General features: G+C 35.0%; 2 protein-coding genes across 3 annotated transcripts; one reads left to right on the top strand and one right to left on the bottom strand.

Moving 5' to 3' along the window:
* Positions 1-2362: 2362 nt before the first annotated feature.
* Positions 2363-4326, top strand: LOC129800737 (eukaryotic translation initiation factor 3 subunit L). Of its 2 annotated transcripts, none has more exons than XM_055845348.1 (2): positions 2363-2500; positions 2627-4326. In XM_055845348.1, the coding sequence occupies exons 1-2, from the start codon at positions 2474-2476 to the stop codon at positions 4223-4225; spliced, it is 1626 nt and encodes a 541-aa protein (XP_055701323.1). In that variant the 5' UTR covers positions 2363-2473; the 3' UTR covers positions 4226-4326. The 2 variants fall into 2 exon arrangements, with proteins under 2 accessions (XP_055701323.1, XP_055701322.1); XM_055845347.1 differs by having other exon boundaries at positions 2363-2521.
* A 4762-nt stretch (positions 4327-9088) lies between these two features.
* On the bottom strand, positions 9089-15989 carry LOC129800735 (heat shock protein 83). Its single transcript, XM_055845346.1, has 3 exons — positions 15828-15989; positions 15399-15530; positions 9089-11592 (listed from the first exon to the last, which is right to left on the bottom strand). Exons 2-3 carry the CDS (start codon positions 15528-15530, stop codon positions 9541-9543), a joined length of 2184 nt encoding a protein of 727 aa, XP_055701321.1. The 5' UTR covers positions 15828-15989; the 3' UTR covers positions 9089-9540.
* Positions 15990-18736: the final 2747 nt, after the last annotated feature.

Here is an 18736-nt window from a genome sequence, read left to right as displayed (position 1 = left end):
TTTCTTTTATCTGATGAGTTAAACAAGTCCTTGAATGAAGGATTTTATGATTATTTGATCGCAACTTATTTTACAAGACGAAGCATGGTGTAATATGTCAACAATGGTTTTTTTTATTATATTTTTCAAAAATTCTAATTTTATTTTCTTTACGTTTCTAATTACGTTTTTTTCGCCGTGAGACATCAGAAATTGCTTCGCCTTTTGTTACTTTTTGCTCTATACCTTTTGTTACTTTTTACCCCAAGTGAACATTTTTAATAAAAGGATTTCTGGAGAAAAGAACCTTTGTGAAATTCTAAAATAGATAGCCGATTCGTATTCAAAAAATCCAAATTATTTAGAAAATCTTCAGCAGTGCATCAATTTTGGAAAATAAGTAGGTAATAATTGTTATCTTCTGCAAGGAAAATATTTCAAAAATAGGGCTAAACATTTCGATATTTTTTATTTTCTAAATTCCTTGTTCGAATTCTAAGAAACTTACGACATTGAAGAAGGTCTATGGAGGCTATCTATTGAAAAAAATTTGAGCCGCTATCTTTTTTATCTTGGAAGATATTGAATTTTGAATTTTTCGATTTGTGACTTTGCCCCAGTCTCCCCTAATCTTGTCCACCGAAAAGTGATTTTTTTCCAGAAAATTCTGCGAAAATCACATTGATATTTCAAAAAAAATATTGCCTAAATGCTGTACTTTTATGTTTGAAAATCTTTAATGAAATATTTCTTTTTACAATCTTGAAAAAAATACAAATAAAGCGTATTTTTTAGTCTTTCCGATCCATGTAACCTCTTTACTCTTTCATCTCTTTTAGGGCTCTCAGTACCCAAAGGAAAACATGGATATGCTGGGAAAAAACTTTTTTTTTAATGTATACAATGGATAAAAGTCAATTTGCTATAAATGATTACAAATTATAAGGATGTCCAAATCTGGGATATTGTTTGCCAAATCCCGATTAATCCCTCAGATAAGATATTGTATATCAAAAAATCGTGTAATTATCTTCAGCGTATCAGCGATCCCGAAAGCGTTTAACCCTTTAATGACGAGACACTTTTTACGGACTGAAAATAAACAAAAAAAATTTAACTGAGAAACATAATCAATGATAAGTTTTACACCTAACCTTGTAAAGGCCAACAGAGTCTGATTTGCTGTATTTTGTGCTTCTATAAACGATAGGGACAAAAATAGCCCAAAAATGTAAGTAATTTTTCTGACAATACCAATAAATATTATTTTTCGCTTTAATGAAAAATATTACGTATGAGTATTGTAGTTTTTATTGAAAAAAGGGTTTTGCTTAAAAAAATTGGAAGTATAAAAAATAAATAAAATCAGTTATGAATTTGATAATTTAAAAATTCGCCATTTTTAGCTTAAATATTTATTACATAGCAAATAGTTAGAGACTTGCAAAAAATATTCTATATTCCTTCAACCTTTTACTTTACAATTATGTACAGACATAAGAAAAAAATAACTTTATTTAGTCAGGAAAAATTATTTTCTTTATGGGACACTGGTGTTCCAATCGTCCTTAAAGGGTTAACCCTTTAACGACGAGACAGTTTTCGCTGACCGAAAATCAACAATAAATTTGAAATCGATAAAGAGAACTTATAAAACGTTCGAAAAGCAAACAGAGTCTGATTTGGTGTATTTTTTGTCTCCGTGGACGATAGGGATAAAGATAGCCCAAAAATTTAAATATTTTTTTCTAACGATACCAATGACTGATAATTTTCACTTGATCGAAAAATTTTATGTTTGAGTATTGTAGTTTCCTTTTCCAAAACGGGTATGCTTAAAAAAAAACTGGAAGTATAAAAAATAATTAAAATTAATTTTCAATATGAGAATTTAAAAATTCGTCATTTTTGAGCTTAAATATTTATCATATAGCAAATAGGTGGAGACTTGCAAAAAAATATCCTAGATTCCTTCAACCTTCTACTTTGCAATTATGTACAGACATAAGAAAAAAATAATTTTAGGTAGTCAGGAAAAATTATTTTCTTTATGGGACACCGGTGTTCCAATCGTCCTTAAAACCGCAGAATTTTTATTAAAAATTATCAGAAAGCCTTCATGAAACATGTTTCATCTTTGCATCAAGTTTTATAAATGAAACATGAATCACGTTTCTTCATTGCAAACAGTCCTACTTTCCTAAAATATAGTAAATATAATTAGCTCCTGAGAGTACTTTTATCATTTTCTCGTCAATTTTATTAATTTTGCGCAAAATTCACTCAAAGAAATTCTTTCTGGATTTTTTTTCATGGTATATCACATTATGTTTCTTGAAGAAAGTGAAATATGAGAAACACTGGAACCACTGGAAACATGAAACTTTTCTTTGACAGTTTGTAGCCAACTTCATGCGTAGTGCATTTTCTCAGTGCGTTCGTGTACACATTTTCTCTTGAAAATCCGTGAAAATACGTAAATTTTTCCAGCAACATGTATTCAAACGAAGAGTACAATGAGGTGAGAAGCCATTCCAATGCTGTGAGTTAAGAAAATTGTAGTTTTATGTGGGTTTTGTCCACGTCGGGAGACATAACCTAAAAAAAGGGGGCTCTGACTTTTTCTTCGTCTGGTCTGTCTCTGCAGGATTATATCTATGAGTATGATGCCCATACGGGTGATCCGCATCTGGATATGGAATACGAGAGGAACTACTATACGTCGAAGATGCCGGATATGGTGAAGAAGTTTTTGCAGTATTTCCGGGATGCCATTAATGAGGGAGTCATTTATGACATCCAGAATATGTATGAGACGACTTTTCCCAAGCTCAGCGAGCAGCATTTTGATAAGCGTGCATGGCCGGATGAGCATGAAGTGGCATCAATTGTGGAGGATGATCAGGTATTTATGATTTTGTACAAGGAGCTGTACTATCGGCATATTCATGCCAGGATTCCGGGTGGGCCGTCATTGGACCAGAGGGTTAGCTCCTTCCTCAACTACTGTGACTTCTTCAACCTGATCCTCTCATCAGCATCTCCGGTGTCCCTGGAATTGCCGGACATCTGGCTGTGGGAGTTGGTGGATGAATTTGTGTATCAGTTCCAGAATTTTGCCCAATACCGGGCTCGGTTGACGGACAAGAGTGAGGAGGAGATGGATCAGTTGCTGAACAACAACAGCAAGGTCTGGAATATCCTCTGTATCCTCAATGTCTTGCATTCCCTGGTCGATATGTCCAATATCAAGGCTCAGCTGGAAGTTTCGGCTTCCGGCGGGGATCCGGAGAGTGTTGCCGGGGAATTTGGTCGGCATTCATTCTACAAGATGCTTGGGTATTTCAGTCTGGTGGGTTTGTTGCGTGTTCACTCTCTCCTGGGTGACTACTATCAGGCCATTAAGGTCCTGGAACCCATTGAGATCCACAAGAAATCCCAATATTCCCATATCCCAGCTTGCCAGATCTCCACTTCCTACTACGTAGGATTCGCGTACATGATGATGAGGCGGTATTCCGATGCCATCAGGACTTTCTGCTCCATTCTCTTGTACATTCAGCGCACGAAGCAACTCTACAGCTCCCGCAGCTACCAGAATGACCAGATCAACAAGCAAACGGATCAGATGTACCATCTCCTGGCCATTTGCCTCGTTCTCCATCCTCAATGCATCGACGAGTCCATTCAGCAGGTTCTCCGCGAGAAGAACTACCACGACAACATGTACAAGATGCAATGCGGTGACCTGGAAGTCTTCAAGAACTTCTACACCTTCGCCTGTCCCAAATTCGTCTCACCCTGTCCTCCGCCCCCGGACGCCCCAATGGAAGATTACGTGAAAGATCCCATGGAGCATCAAATTGAGGTTTTCATGGATGAAGTGCGTCAGCAGCAGGATCTGCCAACAATCCGTTCCTATCTTAAACTCTACACAACCCTTCCCCTGGCCAAGCTGGCATCCTTCATGGATCAGAATGGGCATGATCCGGAGGAGCGCAAGATTGCCAATCTCCTGATCCACTTGCTCTGCTTCAAGCACAAGATGAAGAACATCGTCTGGACAAAGGGATCTAGCGGACTCGAGGGGAAATTCAAGTCAGGCTCAGAACTGGACTTCTTCATAGATAATGAGATGATCCACATCGCAGACACGAAGGTATCTCATCGCTATGGGGACTTCTTCATCCGCAAGATTCTCAAATTTGAGGATCTCAACAGGAGGCTCCATCAGATCAAGATTTAAAAAAGATTTCTCAGGGGAGGATTTAGGTATTCAAGAGCCCTCTTGGGAATTATTGTATAAGATTTTTTCTGCATAATAAACAACATTTTCAAGAATAATAACGAAAAGGGTTTCACTGGGAAGAAGAGGGCCACTCTGAAGGTGAAGTTCTCAGCATCAGGGAAGGAGAGTATCGATGAATTTTTAGTCAAACTCCATGGTGAATAAAAGATTGTGTCTCGGCTAAGACACTGAGAAAAATTAACTCATTCCTTATGGCATGGCGCTGGCACACCTTTTCAATTGGGTGAATTTCAACCGATTGAAATTTTACCTCTTACTCTTTCAGAATAAAATCAGATATAGGTGTCTCTTTCTGTCAAATGAAAATTGAAATTTCAATTTTTAATTTCATTTGACAGAAAGAGACACCTATCTGATTTTACTTTGAAAGAGTAAGAGGTAAAATTTCAATCGGTTGAAATTCACTCAATTGAAAAGGTATGCCAACGCCATTACCATTCAAATTCAGTGATTTTCGATTATTTATTCCTGAGTAACTGAAATCCGAATTGCTTTCGGGAAATACATTTTGTTCTTTTCTCGCTTCGCAAAAAGTCATACAAAATTTTTGCTCAAAATGCCGGGCGAAAAATTCGACATTGCGTCGATTTTGACAATATTTTCCTTCACCCCTTTCCTGAGGGGCAATTCACGAACCAGTCAAAATTGACTGGGCGGCGAATATGACGGAGACATATTTGGTGTGGCGAAAAGTGAAATAACCTTAATTAATGCATTTTTCAGTCTGTCTTTATTCGCCGAAAAGTAGGCAAAACGCAATTGGCAGGTAATTTATGGCGCGTATTTAAAATTTGGAGTCGGTCTAATATTTTAAGATTTTGAAGAAGCATTCTAATCGATTCTAATTCTAATTCAAATACCAATACAATTTATATTTTGGTGTAATTTGTTGAAGATTGAATAGTGTACTTATATTGCTTCATATCCTTCATATCAAATAAAATAAATATCGCAATATTGGTTTAGTGCAAATATAAATCTTTATATTTTAATGCATTTTTCCAAAATATCTATGAGTTCGTTTTAAATTCTAAATACAATTTAAACTTTAAATTTTAAATATTAGAATGTTAAAAATTATTTGGGTATTGAAGATGTCGTCACATATATTTTCTAAGAATTATGATAAATGTTGTAAGTTTGTAAATACCAATTACCTCTCGAGAGTCAGGAGTAGCATCGAAAAAATTGTATTTATTCTGATAATAAAAATTTTATTCATTTTGTATTTAACCCTCTAACGGGTAAGACCGCCTCCAGGCGGTCATTCTATAAATCGCATTTACTGCGATAATATTACTTATTTGAAGTTGAAATATCTACAGTGTCCTCAGTTATAGTCTTACTAACTTATTTTCTAAAGCTGAACTCATTTTGACCTTTCGTTTGCTTACAATCTTCAGTTTTGTGTGACAGGTCAGAGAAAAAACAACAAAATGTCGTTCGCGACATTTTTCGTTTTCAAATGCAAAAAGAATTTTAAAGTAATCTAACTGTAGTAAGAATCTTATTTCCTGAAAGATATGTTCTTCTAGTTTGTATATTTCGATTGATAAATGTGAAAAAAACTAAAAGTAAGAGTTTTAGAAGAAAAAAAGGAAGACCGCCTGGGGGCGGTCTTATCGGTTCAAGGGTAAAATTTTCAAAAACTACCGATTTTTCTATTTATTTATTTTGGTTGTTCTGGTAAAATATATTATTATTTTGCAATATATTAATCATGAAAAACAATTGAGATTACACGAATACTGTCCAGAATGAGTAAAATGGTCGATTTCTGCGAATTAATCGAAATTGATAAAGAAACAGACTTCAACAGTGATGATGAATTCCCAAATTCGTCCTTTAATGCCCCAGATCGTGAAATAAAACCAGAAAATGAGCAATCTATTTCAAATGACCTTCAAATTATACAAAAAGGTGACGTTTTCATAGCTGATCTTTGACCTATTCGATAAAAATCAGTCTTATTGAAACACCTTGAGCTTCATTAACGTCTAATTATAAAAATTATAAACGTTTTTTTCCTAAAAATTATCATTTCTTAGATAATCATACAACTATCATCCATAAATAACGTTTAAAATTAATTTATTTTACTATTTGTTCACTATTTTTCAATTAAAATATTTCAGTCTTTTTATGCCTTAAACCGATATAACTGCCTGGAGGCGGTCTTTACCTTTTCTCTCCTGGCGTTCAAACGGAAAGAGATAATGAAGAATGGATGGTATTTTTGAGTTCAGTGAACCATTAATTACCCTAGACAAAATTATTTAACTACTTTTCTTGGATATTAAAGAAAACACCGTTAGAGGGTTAAACGTGGTAAATGGTACTTCAAACGTTGCAAATATAATATATTTGATACGTGTATATATTGACACGTATAGTGGTCTTGAGAAGGTTAATTTAATATCACATTTTTTTTTAATATCATTCTAGAAGTCTTAACTTGGTGAAAAATTATGTCAGAAGTATATTGTATCTAAAATTTAACAATAAACAATCTGAGACCTAGAAAATTCCTAAATAGTAATTCCTTTAATCCCTGAACTTTCCCAAAACCTATTTTTCAGAACGCATAAAGTATTTAACGTCTATAAAATTTTAAAATCCAATATTTTCTTATTATATTGTGTCTGTCTGGGTATCTTTACTTAAATGAAATAATGCAAATAAATAACTTTTTCATAAAATTTTGGTTAAAAAAATCGTACCCTCCGGTCTCGAGCTGGCGGGTGAAATTGTCTGGGTACACCCCGAAATTCCAGCAGGTACAAGACCCACCTTGTACATCCTCCATTTTTAGCGAGGAGACGCACCTTTTACCGGGTTAGCGAAATTCGCTTCACAGAAAACATGCAGTAACCAGTCAAAATTTTGACTGATTAATTTCGTGAATTGCCCCTCAGGAATAAGAACAAATCCTGCACTCAAGAGCAACTCAACAAGATTTTGGAAGCCTTTCGTCGCGGTTTCACTTACACTGTTTGTCTCCAATTAGAAAATTTCCCTAGTCTCCATTTGGATTAATTTGTTTCCAATAGCAGCGTTTTTCACTCTTACTCGCATATTTTTCTTGTATTTAAGAAGTTTTCAAATTATATGTAAAGAATTTTCACTAAACAGTAACATTCTAGAAGAGTCAAGGAGCAAATTTATGTAATTCTCTTCAGAAAAATATCAACTTAATGTGTTGAATCTTCTGTCAAAGTTAAAGCGTCTGGAAATGGTTTTGAATTATGACATTTACCCTAGCCGATCACTAAAAGAAAGTTGATTAATTTTTTTTGAAATTACACCGAAGAAAACACAAAATCCAAAATTTCTGATCAATTTCAATGAAAAGTCACAAGTACGAGCATTCTGCAAAGCTATGACGCTTTGTCTCGACAAATTTATATTGGTTAAGAAACATCCCAATATTTATTAAGATATTTCGAAATTTTCAATTATTTTTATTTAATAATTTCCCTCAGTGTTTTTTAGCCGAGACACAAGAAATATTTGAATTTTAAACGGTTTATTCGCTCTGAGACACTTTCGGTTTTCTTCTAGGGGGATGCATGGGATCTTCGATGAAAATCCGTCAAAGAATTGGAGGGGAATTCTGTAATTTTCGTGGCATTGTCACGTGTGAGTTCGAAACCTGGCAATGCCAATCGAGCTTTTTTTTGTCATATCATATGAGTTCGAAAATGCAATTCATTGAATTTTTAATGCAATCCCTTTACTTGATGATTTCATGAAAACACAGTACGTCTTGGTTGATTTGTGGCAATAATGTCACGGCTACAGAATCGCATTTTCGAATAGGCTTTCCTAAGATTCGAACCCAATTTGTCATATGGCATTGCGAGAGCGCTACAGAATTCCCTTCCAGGGGGTGGATTATGTAAAAATCGTGAACGTTCACTGGTGAAACGTTCACAAGTGAACGATTCACCGCTCGTGTTCACAACTGCTAGAAAAGTGATTATGAATGAGTGAGTGAATCAGATGTGGTGAAAAACTGCTAGAGTGAATTTCCAGACGTCAAAACTCATTGTTTTTGTACAGTGGCCGTATAGTTTTTCACCAATTTTCTCAGTTTTTGATGAAGTTTTAGCAAAAATGGAGTGAAATTGGTGTTAAAATAATATAAAGTGTGTACAAATGCGTGAGCAGTGTCTGTTAATGTGTGTGAGGCATTTTGTCAATCATTTCGATTTGTCTGGAGGTGAATACTTTGTACGTGCCGCGAAAATAGTGTTTGGTTGGTAAATTATATTTCGGCAATTTTTTGCATCAAATGCTTTATAAACTCGATGATTTCGTATCGTATTATAAACTAGTTATGTGAAAAAGGCTTACTTCCGATTATGCAATGCATTTCTCGTACTAAAAATTGCATTTCTCGTACTAAAAATTGCATTCACCTCCAGTTTCACTCACTCCCGCAAATGATGGTGAAAAACCTAACCTCAAAAAACGGTGTGAAGTGAATCGTTCACCGCTTTCATAATCGCATTTTGGCGATTCACTAGTGAAACGTTCACTCGAGCTGTCAAGTGAATCATTCACCGGCTTCACTTTACTTACATAATCCACCCCCAGGCTGGATTAAAAATGAAATCGCTATGTACAATTTCGGAAACAGATGATTCACCTTCCCCATCATCATTTTGTAGCCAAGCTGGAAAGTCCCATTCCTTTCCCCAGAAATCTCTGAATTTCATCATTCAATGATTCAATCTCTCCAAGTTCTGACTCAACGCTGACATTCCCTCCTGGACTCCCAGAAAAAAAGCCTTCTTCAATTTCTCTGTTATTTTTATTTAAATTTCATTTGGTTTCTCAACTTTTCCACATCCAACATCTCTCTCTCTCTCTTTCTCTCTGTGTCTTGCACTAATCAGTTCATCGTGCTCAAACGAAATCCTACCGACTTAAGATTTAAATGAGATGCCAAGTTGAAGCGGGAATGAAAAACTGACATTATAATAATAATAAAAAAAAACCTAGGTTGAAGCGTGTGAAAAATTCCACTAGAACGCAGCTCACGCTTCTGGAAATTCTTGTAAAAAAAAAAACACCCTAGAGTAAAGGTGTCTACACATTGGGAGCAATTTTCGTCAAAAATTGCTTTTTTGAAGGAAATTGGCTGCAGTGCTGTAGGTGCAAACGTCACAATTCTGTCAAAAATGCAATTTTTGAAGAAAATTTTTCCCAATGTGTAGAGGCCTTAAGTGAAGAAAGTGGTGAGAGATTTAATCGACTTCCTCCATGTGCGAGGCATCATCTGTGTCATCGACAAGTGGCGGTGCATCTCCGGCTGTCTGTGGTTCATCAGCCATTGGTTCATCCTCATCAATGCCCAGACCCAATTTGATCATTCTGTAAATGCGGCAGGCGTGCACTTGAGGCTCATCCAGGGTGAATCCGGAGGAGAGGAGAGCAGTCTCGTAGAGCAGAATCACGAGATCCTTGACAGCCTTATCATTCTTGTCAGCTTCTGCCTTTTGTCTGAGGGTCTCCACAATTGGGTGATCCGGATTGATTTCCAGATGCTTCTTTCCTGCCATGTAGCCCATTGTCGAGGCATCCCGGAGAGTCTGAGCCTTCATAATCCTCTCCATATTGGCACTCCAACCGAACTGGGATGTCACAATGCAGCACGGAGAGTCCACTAGGCGATTGGACACCACAACTTTCTCCACTTTATTGTCCAACACGGATTTCATGACCTTGCAGAGATTCTCATATTTTGCCTTGTCCTCCTCACGCTTCTTCTTCTCCTCCTCATCCTCCGGCAACTCAAGACCCTCCTTCGTCACGCACACCAATTGCTTCCCTTGATACTCCTTCAGTTGCTGAATGACGTACTCATCAATTGGCTCTGTCATGTAAACCACTTCAAATCCTCGTTTCTTCACACGTTCCACAAATGCCGAATTGCTAACCTGTTCCTTACTCTCGCCCGTGATGAAATAAATATGCTTCTGATTCTCCTTCATCCTGCTCACATAATCTCCCAGGGAACAGTATTCATCTCCCGAAGCTGATGTATGGAACCTCAAGAGATCAGCCAATTTACTCCTGTTCTGTGAATCCTCATGAACTCCCAATTTCAAATTTTTATTGAATTGTGAATAGAATTTCTTGTAGCCATCTTTATCCTCTGCCAATTCCTCAAACAACTCCAGACACTTCTTCACCAAATTCTTCCGGATCACCTTCAAAATCTTATTCTGCTGCAACATCTCACGCGAAATATTCAATGGCAAATCCTCAGAATCAACAACTCCCTTGATAAAATTCAAATAATCCGGAATGAGATCTTCACAATTGTCCATGATAAACACCCTCCTAACGTACAATTTTATATTATTCTTCTTCTTCTTGGCCTCAAACAGATCAAATGGCACACGACGTGGCACAAAAAGCAACGCCCGGAATTCCAATTGACCCTCCACGGAGAAATGTTTCACTGCCAAATGATCTTCCCAATCATTCGTCAAACTCTTGTAAAACTCTCCATATTCCTCCTGACTGATATCATCGGCATTCCTTGTCCAAATTGGCTTTGTCTTATTCAACTCTTCATCCTCCGTGTACTTCACCTTAATCGTCTTCTTCTTCTTCTTCTTATCCTCCTTATTCTCATCTTCATCATCCTCAACATCTTCCAACTTGGGTTCATCCTCCTTCTTCTCCTCCTCCTTCTCCGCCTCCTCACCCTCCTTCTTCTCCTTGGCCTCATCCTCCTTCTCCTCCTCAGCCTCATCATCACTGATCTCCTTGTCCCTCTCCTTCTCCACCACCAACTTGATGGGATAGCCAATGAACTGCGAGTGCTTCGTCACGATACTCTTAATCTTGGCCTCCTCCAGGAATTCCGTCTGATCCTCCTTGATGTGCAGCACAATCTTTGTGCCCCTGCCCAGAGGTTCACTGGAATCCAGGCTGACCGTGAAACTGCCTCCAGCTGATGATTCCCAAATGTACTGCTCATCGTCATTGTGCTTGGACGTCACAGTAACACGATCAGCCACGAGGTAGGCTGAATAGAAGCCCACACCAAATTGCCCAATCATACTGATGTCAGCACCAGCCTGGAGAGCCTCCATGAAGGCCTTGGTGCCGGACTTGGCGATGGTTCCGAGATTGTTCACCAGATCAGCCTTGGTCATTCCGATTCCAGTATCAATGATGGTCAGAGTGCCGGCGGCCTTGTTGGGAATGATCTTGATGTACAACTCCTTGCCACTGTCCAGCTTCGAGGGATCCGTTAGGGACTCATAGCGGATCTTATCGAGAGCCTACAAACAAACCAAACAAAAAGAACAATTTAGAATCCCGACTCCAAATTCACGAGCGTTACCAGGAGGGGAATTCTGTAATATGACAATGTCATATGATGAACTTAGAAATTTTTAAGTGGTAAATTCGGAATAATTCATCGAAAATCAGATTCACATCAGTTATTAAGAGCTTCATAGAGTTCCTTAAAATGACCATTCGATGCTTATTGGGCTTTAATGTTGTCCTATTCTTGAATTTGCAACGAAAATTTGCCATATATATGACACTGTCAGAATTCTCCTACAGGAGGGGAATCCTTAATCTAAAGTCCGTATAAGAGAACTCCGGAAAAATAAACATGGGTGTATGGGTTCCTGTCTCAACTGTTTTCTGATATACAGTAGAGTCTCCTAAATTCGAACGCTCGGGGGGTATTTTTGACATTTCTCACCTCCCAAATTCGAACGATTTCTTTAAAACTAACGAAATTTTTGTGAGATTAAATTGTACTTTGAATCAAATTCCCGTACTTTCTCGCAAATCTTAATGGTAACATACTTCTTTTTCATTTTACACGACTATAATGTGTGTAAACATTCAGGAAGAAGCACATAAATATGATTTTAATTCACCAAGAATACGAACTTTCTAACATAACCTCACAATTGACGTTTTGAATCCAAACGGCGTTCGAATTTGAGAGATTCAGATTTGAGAGACTCTACTGTACTTGCTATGTTCTAAAACCATTAAACTGTCGTGTCAGAAACCAATGCAAGGAAAAGTCGATCAGAAGCAATGAGAACAGTAAAGTACTAAAACAAACATACATTTTTTCATTGGAATAGCACCGTTAACTCTTTCCGGACCATAACATATCCAGTGAACAAATTTCAGTAAAAATCACTTTATTGTAAGTCTTAGTGGTAAAATATGATACTTTTGTAGAGAAAGATTTTTTCCGCCTCTGGGAAATTGAAAAACTAACCTTACATTTGACCTCTAGATTTTTGGGGACGAGAGTACCCATAAAGTTTGAACAAGTTTTTTGAAAATTTAAGAAAAAATTGTTTTTCGAATTTATGCAATCTGTAATTGTTAGTTATCATACTTATTGACCCCGAGAGGTTTTTCCTTATTCTGGGCTAAAAATATAAAAAAAAATTAGGATATCTACAAGGAAGCAGAAAATCGAAAATTCACGATTTTTGACCAAAAATATCTAAGCTCAGGAGTTAATTAAAAAATATCCTAGATTTGGACATCCCTATAGTTTGTAATTATCCACAAAAGTAAATCCATCCAAAAAGTAAATAAAATGGTTTCAAGTTTCAATTTTAGGTCAGAATCACATTGACAGTAAAATACTCACCGTATTTCGTTAATTTACTACGCATTTTCATTGCAATTCTTACGCAAATTTTCCATTATTGTATTACCTTATCTCATACTGGGTGGCATTAGGTGAAAATAATATAAGAAAATTGAAAAAATAAAACGAAAATTCGATAAACGGTGAGCAAAGAAATCTGCAAGAGAAATTAATCGTAGAATTGCAATGCAAAATACGTAAATTAACGACGAAATACGGTGAGGCTACAGAGAGCATTTTATTGTCAATATGATTCTGCTCCTAAAAAAATTTCACCAAATTTTAAAATGAGAATAGACATAAAAATTCCGTAAAAATTAAGATACGTGCTTTTAGTTCTATTAAAAAACTTTGAAATCATTTAGGAAGCGATAACATTCCTAAAAGTTTAATTATTCTTTAACCGTGTAAACAGACGGAATTCCCACGGGAATTCCCATGAGATTTTCCATTCCGGATGGTAATTCCGGATGGAAATTCCCATATTGAACTGTCAAATTTTTACCATCCGCTCTATGCGCCTCTGGTGGGCTTCAAGCGCAACACAAAAATGCTCCGAAGATTTGAATTTCAAATTTTGTTTTTTCCGAATATAAATAACGGAATATATATCTGGAAGATATTTTAGGTACTTTATTTTATTAAAATGGCTCTATTATATTACGTGTTGTCTTTTATACTCAATTATTAATATGACAAAGTCTTTAGAATAATTGAAACAGCTTTTGGGATACTCTCAAATAGATTTAGGATAATTCGGGGGAAAATCGAAGTACAACCAGTTTTCTACTACTATTGTACAGGCTGTAATTCCTCTCCACAACTTTATAAGAAAGACCAGCGATAGTAAAGATCTAATTTTTGAAAATATTCTTAACGTTGATGTTTTAGAAGGAAATAATAGACATATCTCCGGCAGACCAAGCAGCGAAGCAAATTTAAACAGAGATAAATATAAAGATTATTTGTATAATAATTGAATGGACATTGTTCGAAAGAAGATGTCTGTAAAAGATTTTAAAACTCTATTTTCAATAAATTGAACGATAAAAACAATATTTTTCTTCTTTTATTTCAAAGTAATATTTTATAGCCGAAAATTTAATTTCTAAGGTTTCCGGCTGTAACTCCTATTAGTGAACTTCGACAGCTCTTACTATTCTTTAAATTCCTTCTCTAAGTTATTATATTCTTTACATTTTTTAATAATGGAATCTAGTGAAAAAGATATGTTTTGAATCTGCCTTTCCACTTATTAAAACCACTTCTGAAATATTATTGATGAATATTTAATTCACTCCAGAAACACTAATATTTTCAAAATTATTATATTATTATTAATCGGTTTTAAATTTGCTTTCAAAAAATTTTTTTGATCACTATAGTAGATTTTACAAGTTTTTTCATATATTACTTGCTCAAAAACACCCCAAATAAAATTTTCGGAATTTTCCGGAAGCAAAAAGCTATCTCGAGGGAGATAGCTTTTTGCCATTTTAGAAAATTGAATATTTCACCCTCCAACGGAAAATTTTCATTTGAAATTCAAAATATTTCAAGACATTCGGGCAGTTTCGTGCACTTTTGCAGAGGGCGCTTGTATAGCAAATTTACCATTTGCTCGTGGGAATTCCCGTGGGAATTCCGTCTGTTTACACGGTAAATATTCTTATGCTTTACTATTTCTTTTATCACCTGAACATGTAGAAATTTCCAGAACATTTTTTTATAAAATGGAGTTTCTTGTTGAGAAAATTCCGGAAAACCGCAAAATTCCCTCTAAATAAATCAAAAGAAAAATGAACCTTATCAAGGGCAATTACAAAAAATCATTAAATTCATTATTAAAAATTCTATCGTAATTTTCGTTATGCAGAAGGATATCTCTCCCTGACGCTTCTGGATTGAGATTCTTCTCCTTGAATTCCATCATTTTTTTTTTTAATTAAAAAGAATTACTTTTTTGCTATAAACACTTTTCTGCTGGGGTTCTATCTTAAGTTCTCATAGTTCACTAACTAAAGTGAAAGTTAATAAAATGAATTCCTGACCCAAATTCCTCAAATTGCAATAGCTGTGATTCTAGAAGATCATCAGAAAATGCTTGTTAAATCTATTTTTAGTCATTCTTTCTTTTTATAATTTAGCTTAAAGGCACAGAAGTAACTCTAGGAATCACAAGCTTCAAGAGTTCCCAGGACTTGCCTTGTTTTTCCAGAAGGTTCCTAAGCAATAAAAAAAAAACTTCCAAGAAGCAAGCCATGAAGTGGATTCGTCGCAATAACAAAAGAATATTTTCCAGAATATTCTTTGATTGGGCAATAAAGTCTTCTTTGTCCACGAATACTACCCTCCCACGTGTTTTCTCCAAAGTATCTGCCTCCCAAGTTCCCGGAAATCACTCCAAATCTTCCAGCAAAGTCCCAAAAATAGAATAAAATTGGTACTTACATCAGAAGAGTTCGAAATCAATTCTCGCAGGAAGATTTCCTTGTTGGAGTAGAAGGTATTGATGATCAGGGACATGAGCTGAGCAATCTCAGCCTGGAAAGCGAAGGTTTCCACTTCATTTTGGGCCGTCATCTGCAAAGAAAGAAAAGCCATGAGTAAGCAAAGATAACCACGCGGTGACCCACGCTATTCGCCTTTTTTGCTATTTCCCACCCAAAATCCCAAGAAATTGGGATTGGAAAATGCTCAGAAGGAAGGCAACATGTGTTTCTCATCAAGAAATATTGTGTCCTAATGTATTCATCATCTTTTTTTTTTCCAGAAAAATTGTCCAAAAATGACGCTTTGGAATCTCAAGTGGAATTTGTTTCACAGAAAAATGTTTGGAAAAAAAACCCAATATTTCATTGATATTTGCTGCTAAATTACCTTGATTCTAGACCTCAATCAACAATCCAATGAATAAGCACTTTTCACAGGTAAAGATCCTTCTAGAATAGCTTCAAATTCACTGCGGAAATTTGCGAGCGATTTGCACTTGCAAACACTTCAACGATTTCAATTGAACTATGCGCGAGGCCGGCTGAGCTGTCACTTTATAGCTTTGTTTTGGAACATTCGAGAATGTTCGAGAAGCTTCTAGAAGCAACTACGGGCACTTCCGGTAGCATTTGCGGCTTTTTTCACCCAAGATGTCTAGAAAAGACGATCTAAAAACTTTCTCCAAGAGAGTGGAATTCAGCAGCAGATTTTTGGTAGCACGAAAAAGGTATTTTATAAGACTTTTAAGCAAAAATTTGCACGAAATGATGAGTGTTGTTATCATCGTGGTTCCGTTTTCTAGAAATTTCACCACTGAAAGTGACAGCAGTGGTGAATTTCTCATATATGAGGTGAGAATGGAATTCTGATAGTGTCGCCATCTTCCATCAGTGCAAGAAAATTTTTAACTTGCGTGGTGCGTAGAAACCCCGGGAAAGATTTTCATTTTTGAATTACGAAATATAACGGTGAGAGCCCCTCTTACAAATTCCCATCAGGCAAATTCTGCTGAAGAAGTGTAATAAGTCGATTCTTTGAGATGGTTTTGCTACTGAAAATTATCGGGAATAACTAAAACTAAATTCCAGGATATTAATTTATATTACAACTTTCAGAAAAAAAATAAGAATTAAAAAAAAATGAAAAATATGTAAACATTAGAATATTCAAAAAATAAATACTATTATTGCTATTATTATATAATATTTATGACTCAAGTTCTGAAATATTATTTTTGACACAAGGACTAAAGTAGTGTAAATCAGAATCTGCAATAATTATAAGTGGTTCTTATATTTTTGAGCTTTAATTAGACAATATATTTTTTTATTAATTTTTTTTTGAAACAATAATAGTATATTAAAGAAACAAATATTATAGATGAAACTGTTAGCGATTTTTTTTAACATTTGAGTTGCACTGGGATATCAAAACAAACAAACTAGCAATAAAAATAATTTGAAATTTTAACAAAAGTGATAAAATTAGCTTTGAATACAGTAATGAGAATTAGAAAATAGACCTTTAAATTTTATTTAATTAAAAAAATAGTGTTTGTTTCTATGCAAATTTCTTGATTCATATTTTCTTCTGAATTCCATTTTTTATTTTACATATTTGTTCTTCGTGAAAAAATGAATTTATTATAACACTGAAGTTTACAGAGTAATTCCGCGTGAATAAGTTTGTCAGATTAACCCTTTAAGGACGATTGGTACACCGGTGTTCCATAAAGAAAACAATTTTTCCTGACCACCTAAACTTATTTTTTTCTTGTGTTTGTACATAATTGTAAAGTAGAAAGTTGAAGGAATCTAGAATATTTTTTGCAAATCTCTAGCTATTTGCTATGTAGTAAATATTTAAGCTCAAAAATGACGAATTTTTAAATTCTCAAATTCATAATTGATTTTATTTATTTTTTACACTTCAAATTTTTTTTAAGCACAAGCCTTTTGGCAATAAAATCTACAATACTCATACGTAATATTTTTCAATAAAGCGAAAAATATTATTCATTGGTATTGCCAGAAAAATTACTTAAATTTTTGGGCTATTTTTATCCCTATCGTTCATAGAAGCACAAAATATACCGAATCAGACTCTGTTCGACTTTCCAAGGTTAGATGTAAGACTTATCATTGATTATGCTTCTCAGTTTAATTTTTATTGTTGGTTTTCAGTCCGTAAAAAGTGTCTCGTCGTTAAAGGGTTGATATAGAAAATAAGTCTTCCAATAGAAATTTTTAAAATAGGGATTTTATTTTCAATTGAATTAAAATGCAATTACGATATCCAAAAGTATAAAAAATAATAATCTAACTGTTCAAAAAAATTTAAATTGGATTTTAGTCGTTTCTGTTAAATTCAAACGCCGGAAATGCTTGGAAGTGCTTAGAAGTGCAAGAAGTGTTGGAAATCACCTATGGCACTTCCGGAAGTGTGGAAATCTCTAACGTTTTCCATACAAATTTAGGAAGTGCTAAATAACCTTACATTTGACCTGTAGATTTTTGGGGACGAGAGTATCCATAAAGTTTGAACAATTTTTTTTTGAAAATTTAAGAAAAAATTGTTTTTCGAATTTATGCAATCTGTAATTGTTAGTTATCATATTTATTGACCTTGAGAGGTTTTTCCTTATTCTGGTCTAGAAATATCAAAAAAGTCACAATATCTGCAAGGAAGCAGAAAATCGAAAATTCACGATTTTTGACCAAAAATATCTAAGCTCAGGAGTTAATTAGGATCCTGCAAAAAATATCCTAGATTTGGACATCCTTATAGTTTGTACTTATCCACAAGAATCGGATTTTTATTGATTCTAAATAGTCTAAAAAAAATCTTTTTTTCCATGGGTACCCAGAGTCCCAAAGGAGACGAAAGAGTTAATGAAATAGCATAAATATATTTTATAAAAAGAATTGCTTGAAAGAATAAAGTCTTTTTAGCAAAAAATACCAGTTAGTCCTAAATTTTAACGAAAACTGAATATAATGGGGATGATATCATTTTGATAAAAGTGGTGATTTTTCTAATAAAAGGTTTGAAAATATGAGTGAAACACTGCCGCCATCTACCGTAAAGAAATTAATTAATTAGAAAAACGGGAATAAAACCTGAACCGCCAATATCCAAGAAATTACACTCAGTCCCGGCATTAAGTCCCTCGGGATTATGCACCTGACGGAATTATGCACATACAATTCGACGGTTCCATTCCATACTAAGCTATCTCAGAATGACAACTTTTCAGGAGAGCCATTTGAAATTGGTAATCTCCTATGCTGCCTGTG

The sequence above is a fragment of the Phlebotomus papatasi genome, chromosome 2 (assembly GCF_024763615.1).
Source record: "Phlebotomus papatasi isolate M1 chromosome 2, Ppap_2.1, whole genome shotgun sequence".
Lineage (NCBI taxonomy): Eukaryota > Metazoa > Arthropoda > Insecta > Diptera > Psychodidae > Phlebotomus > Phlebotomus papatasi.
Note: the sequence above shows the minus strand (reverse complement) of the source record. Positions and strands in the feature narration are given on the sequence as shown.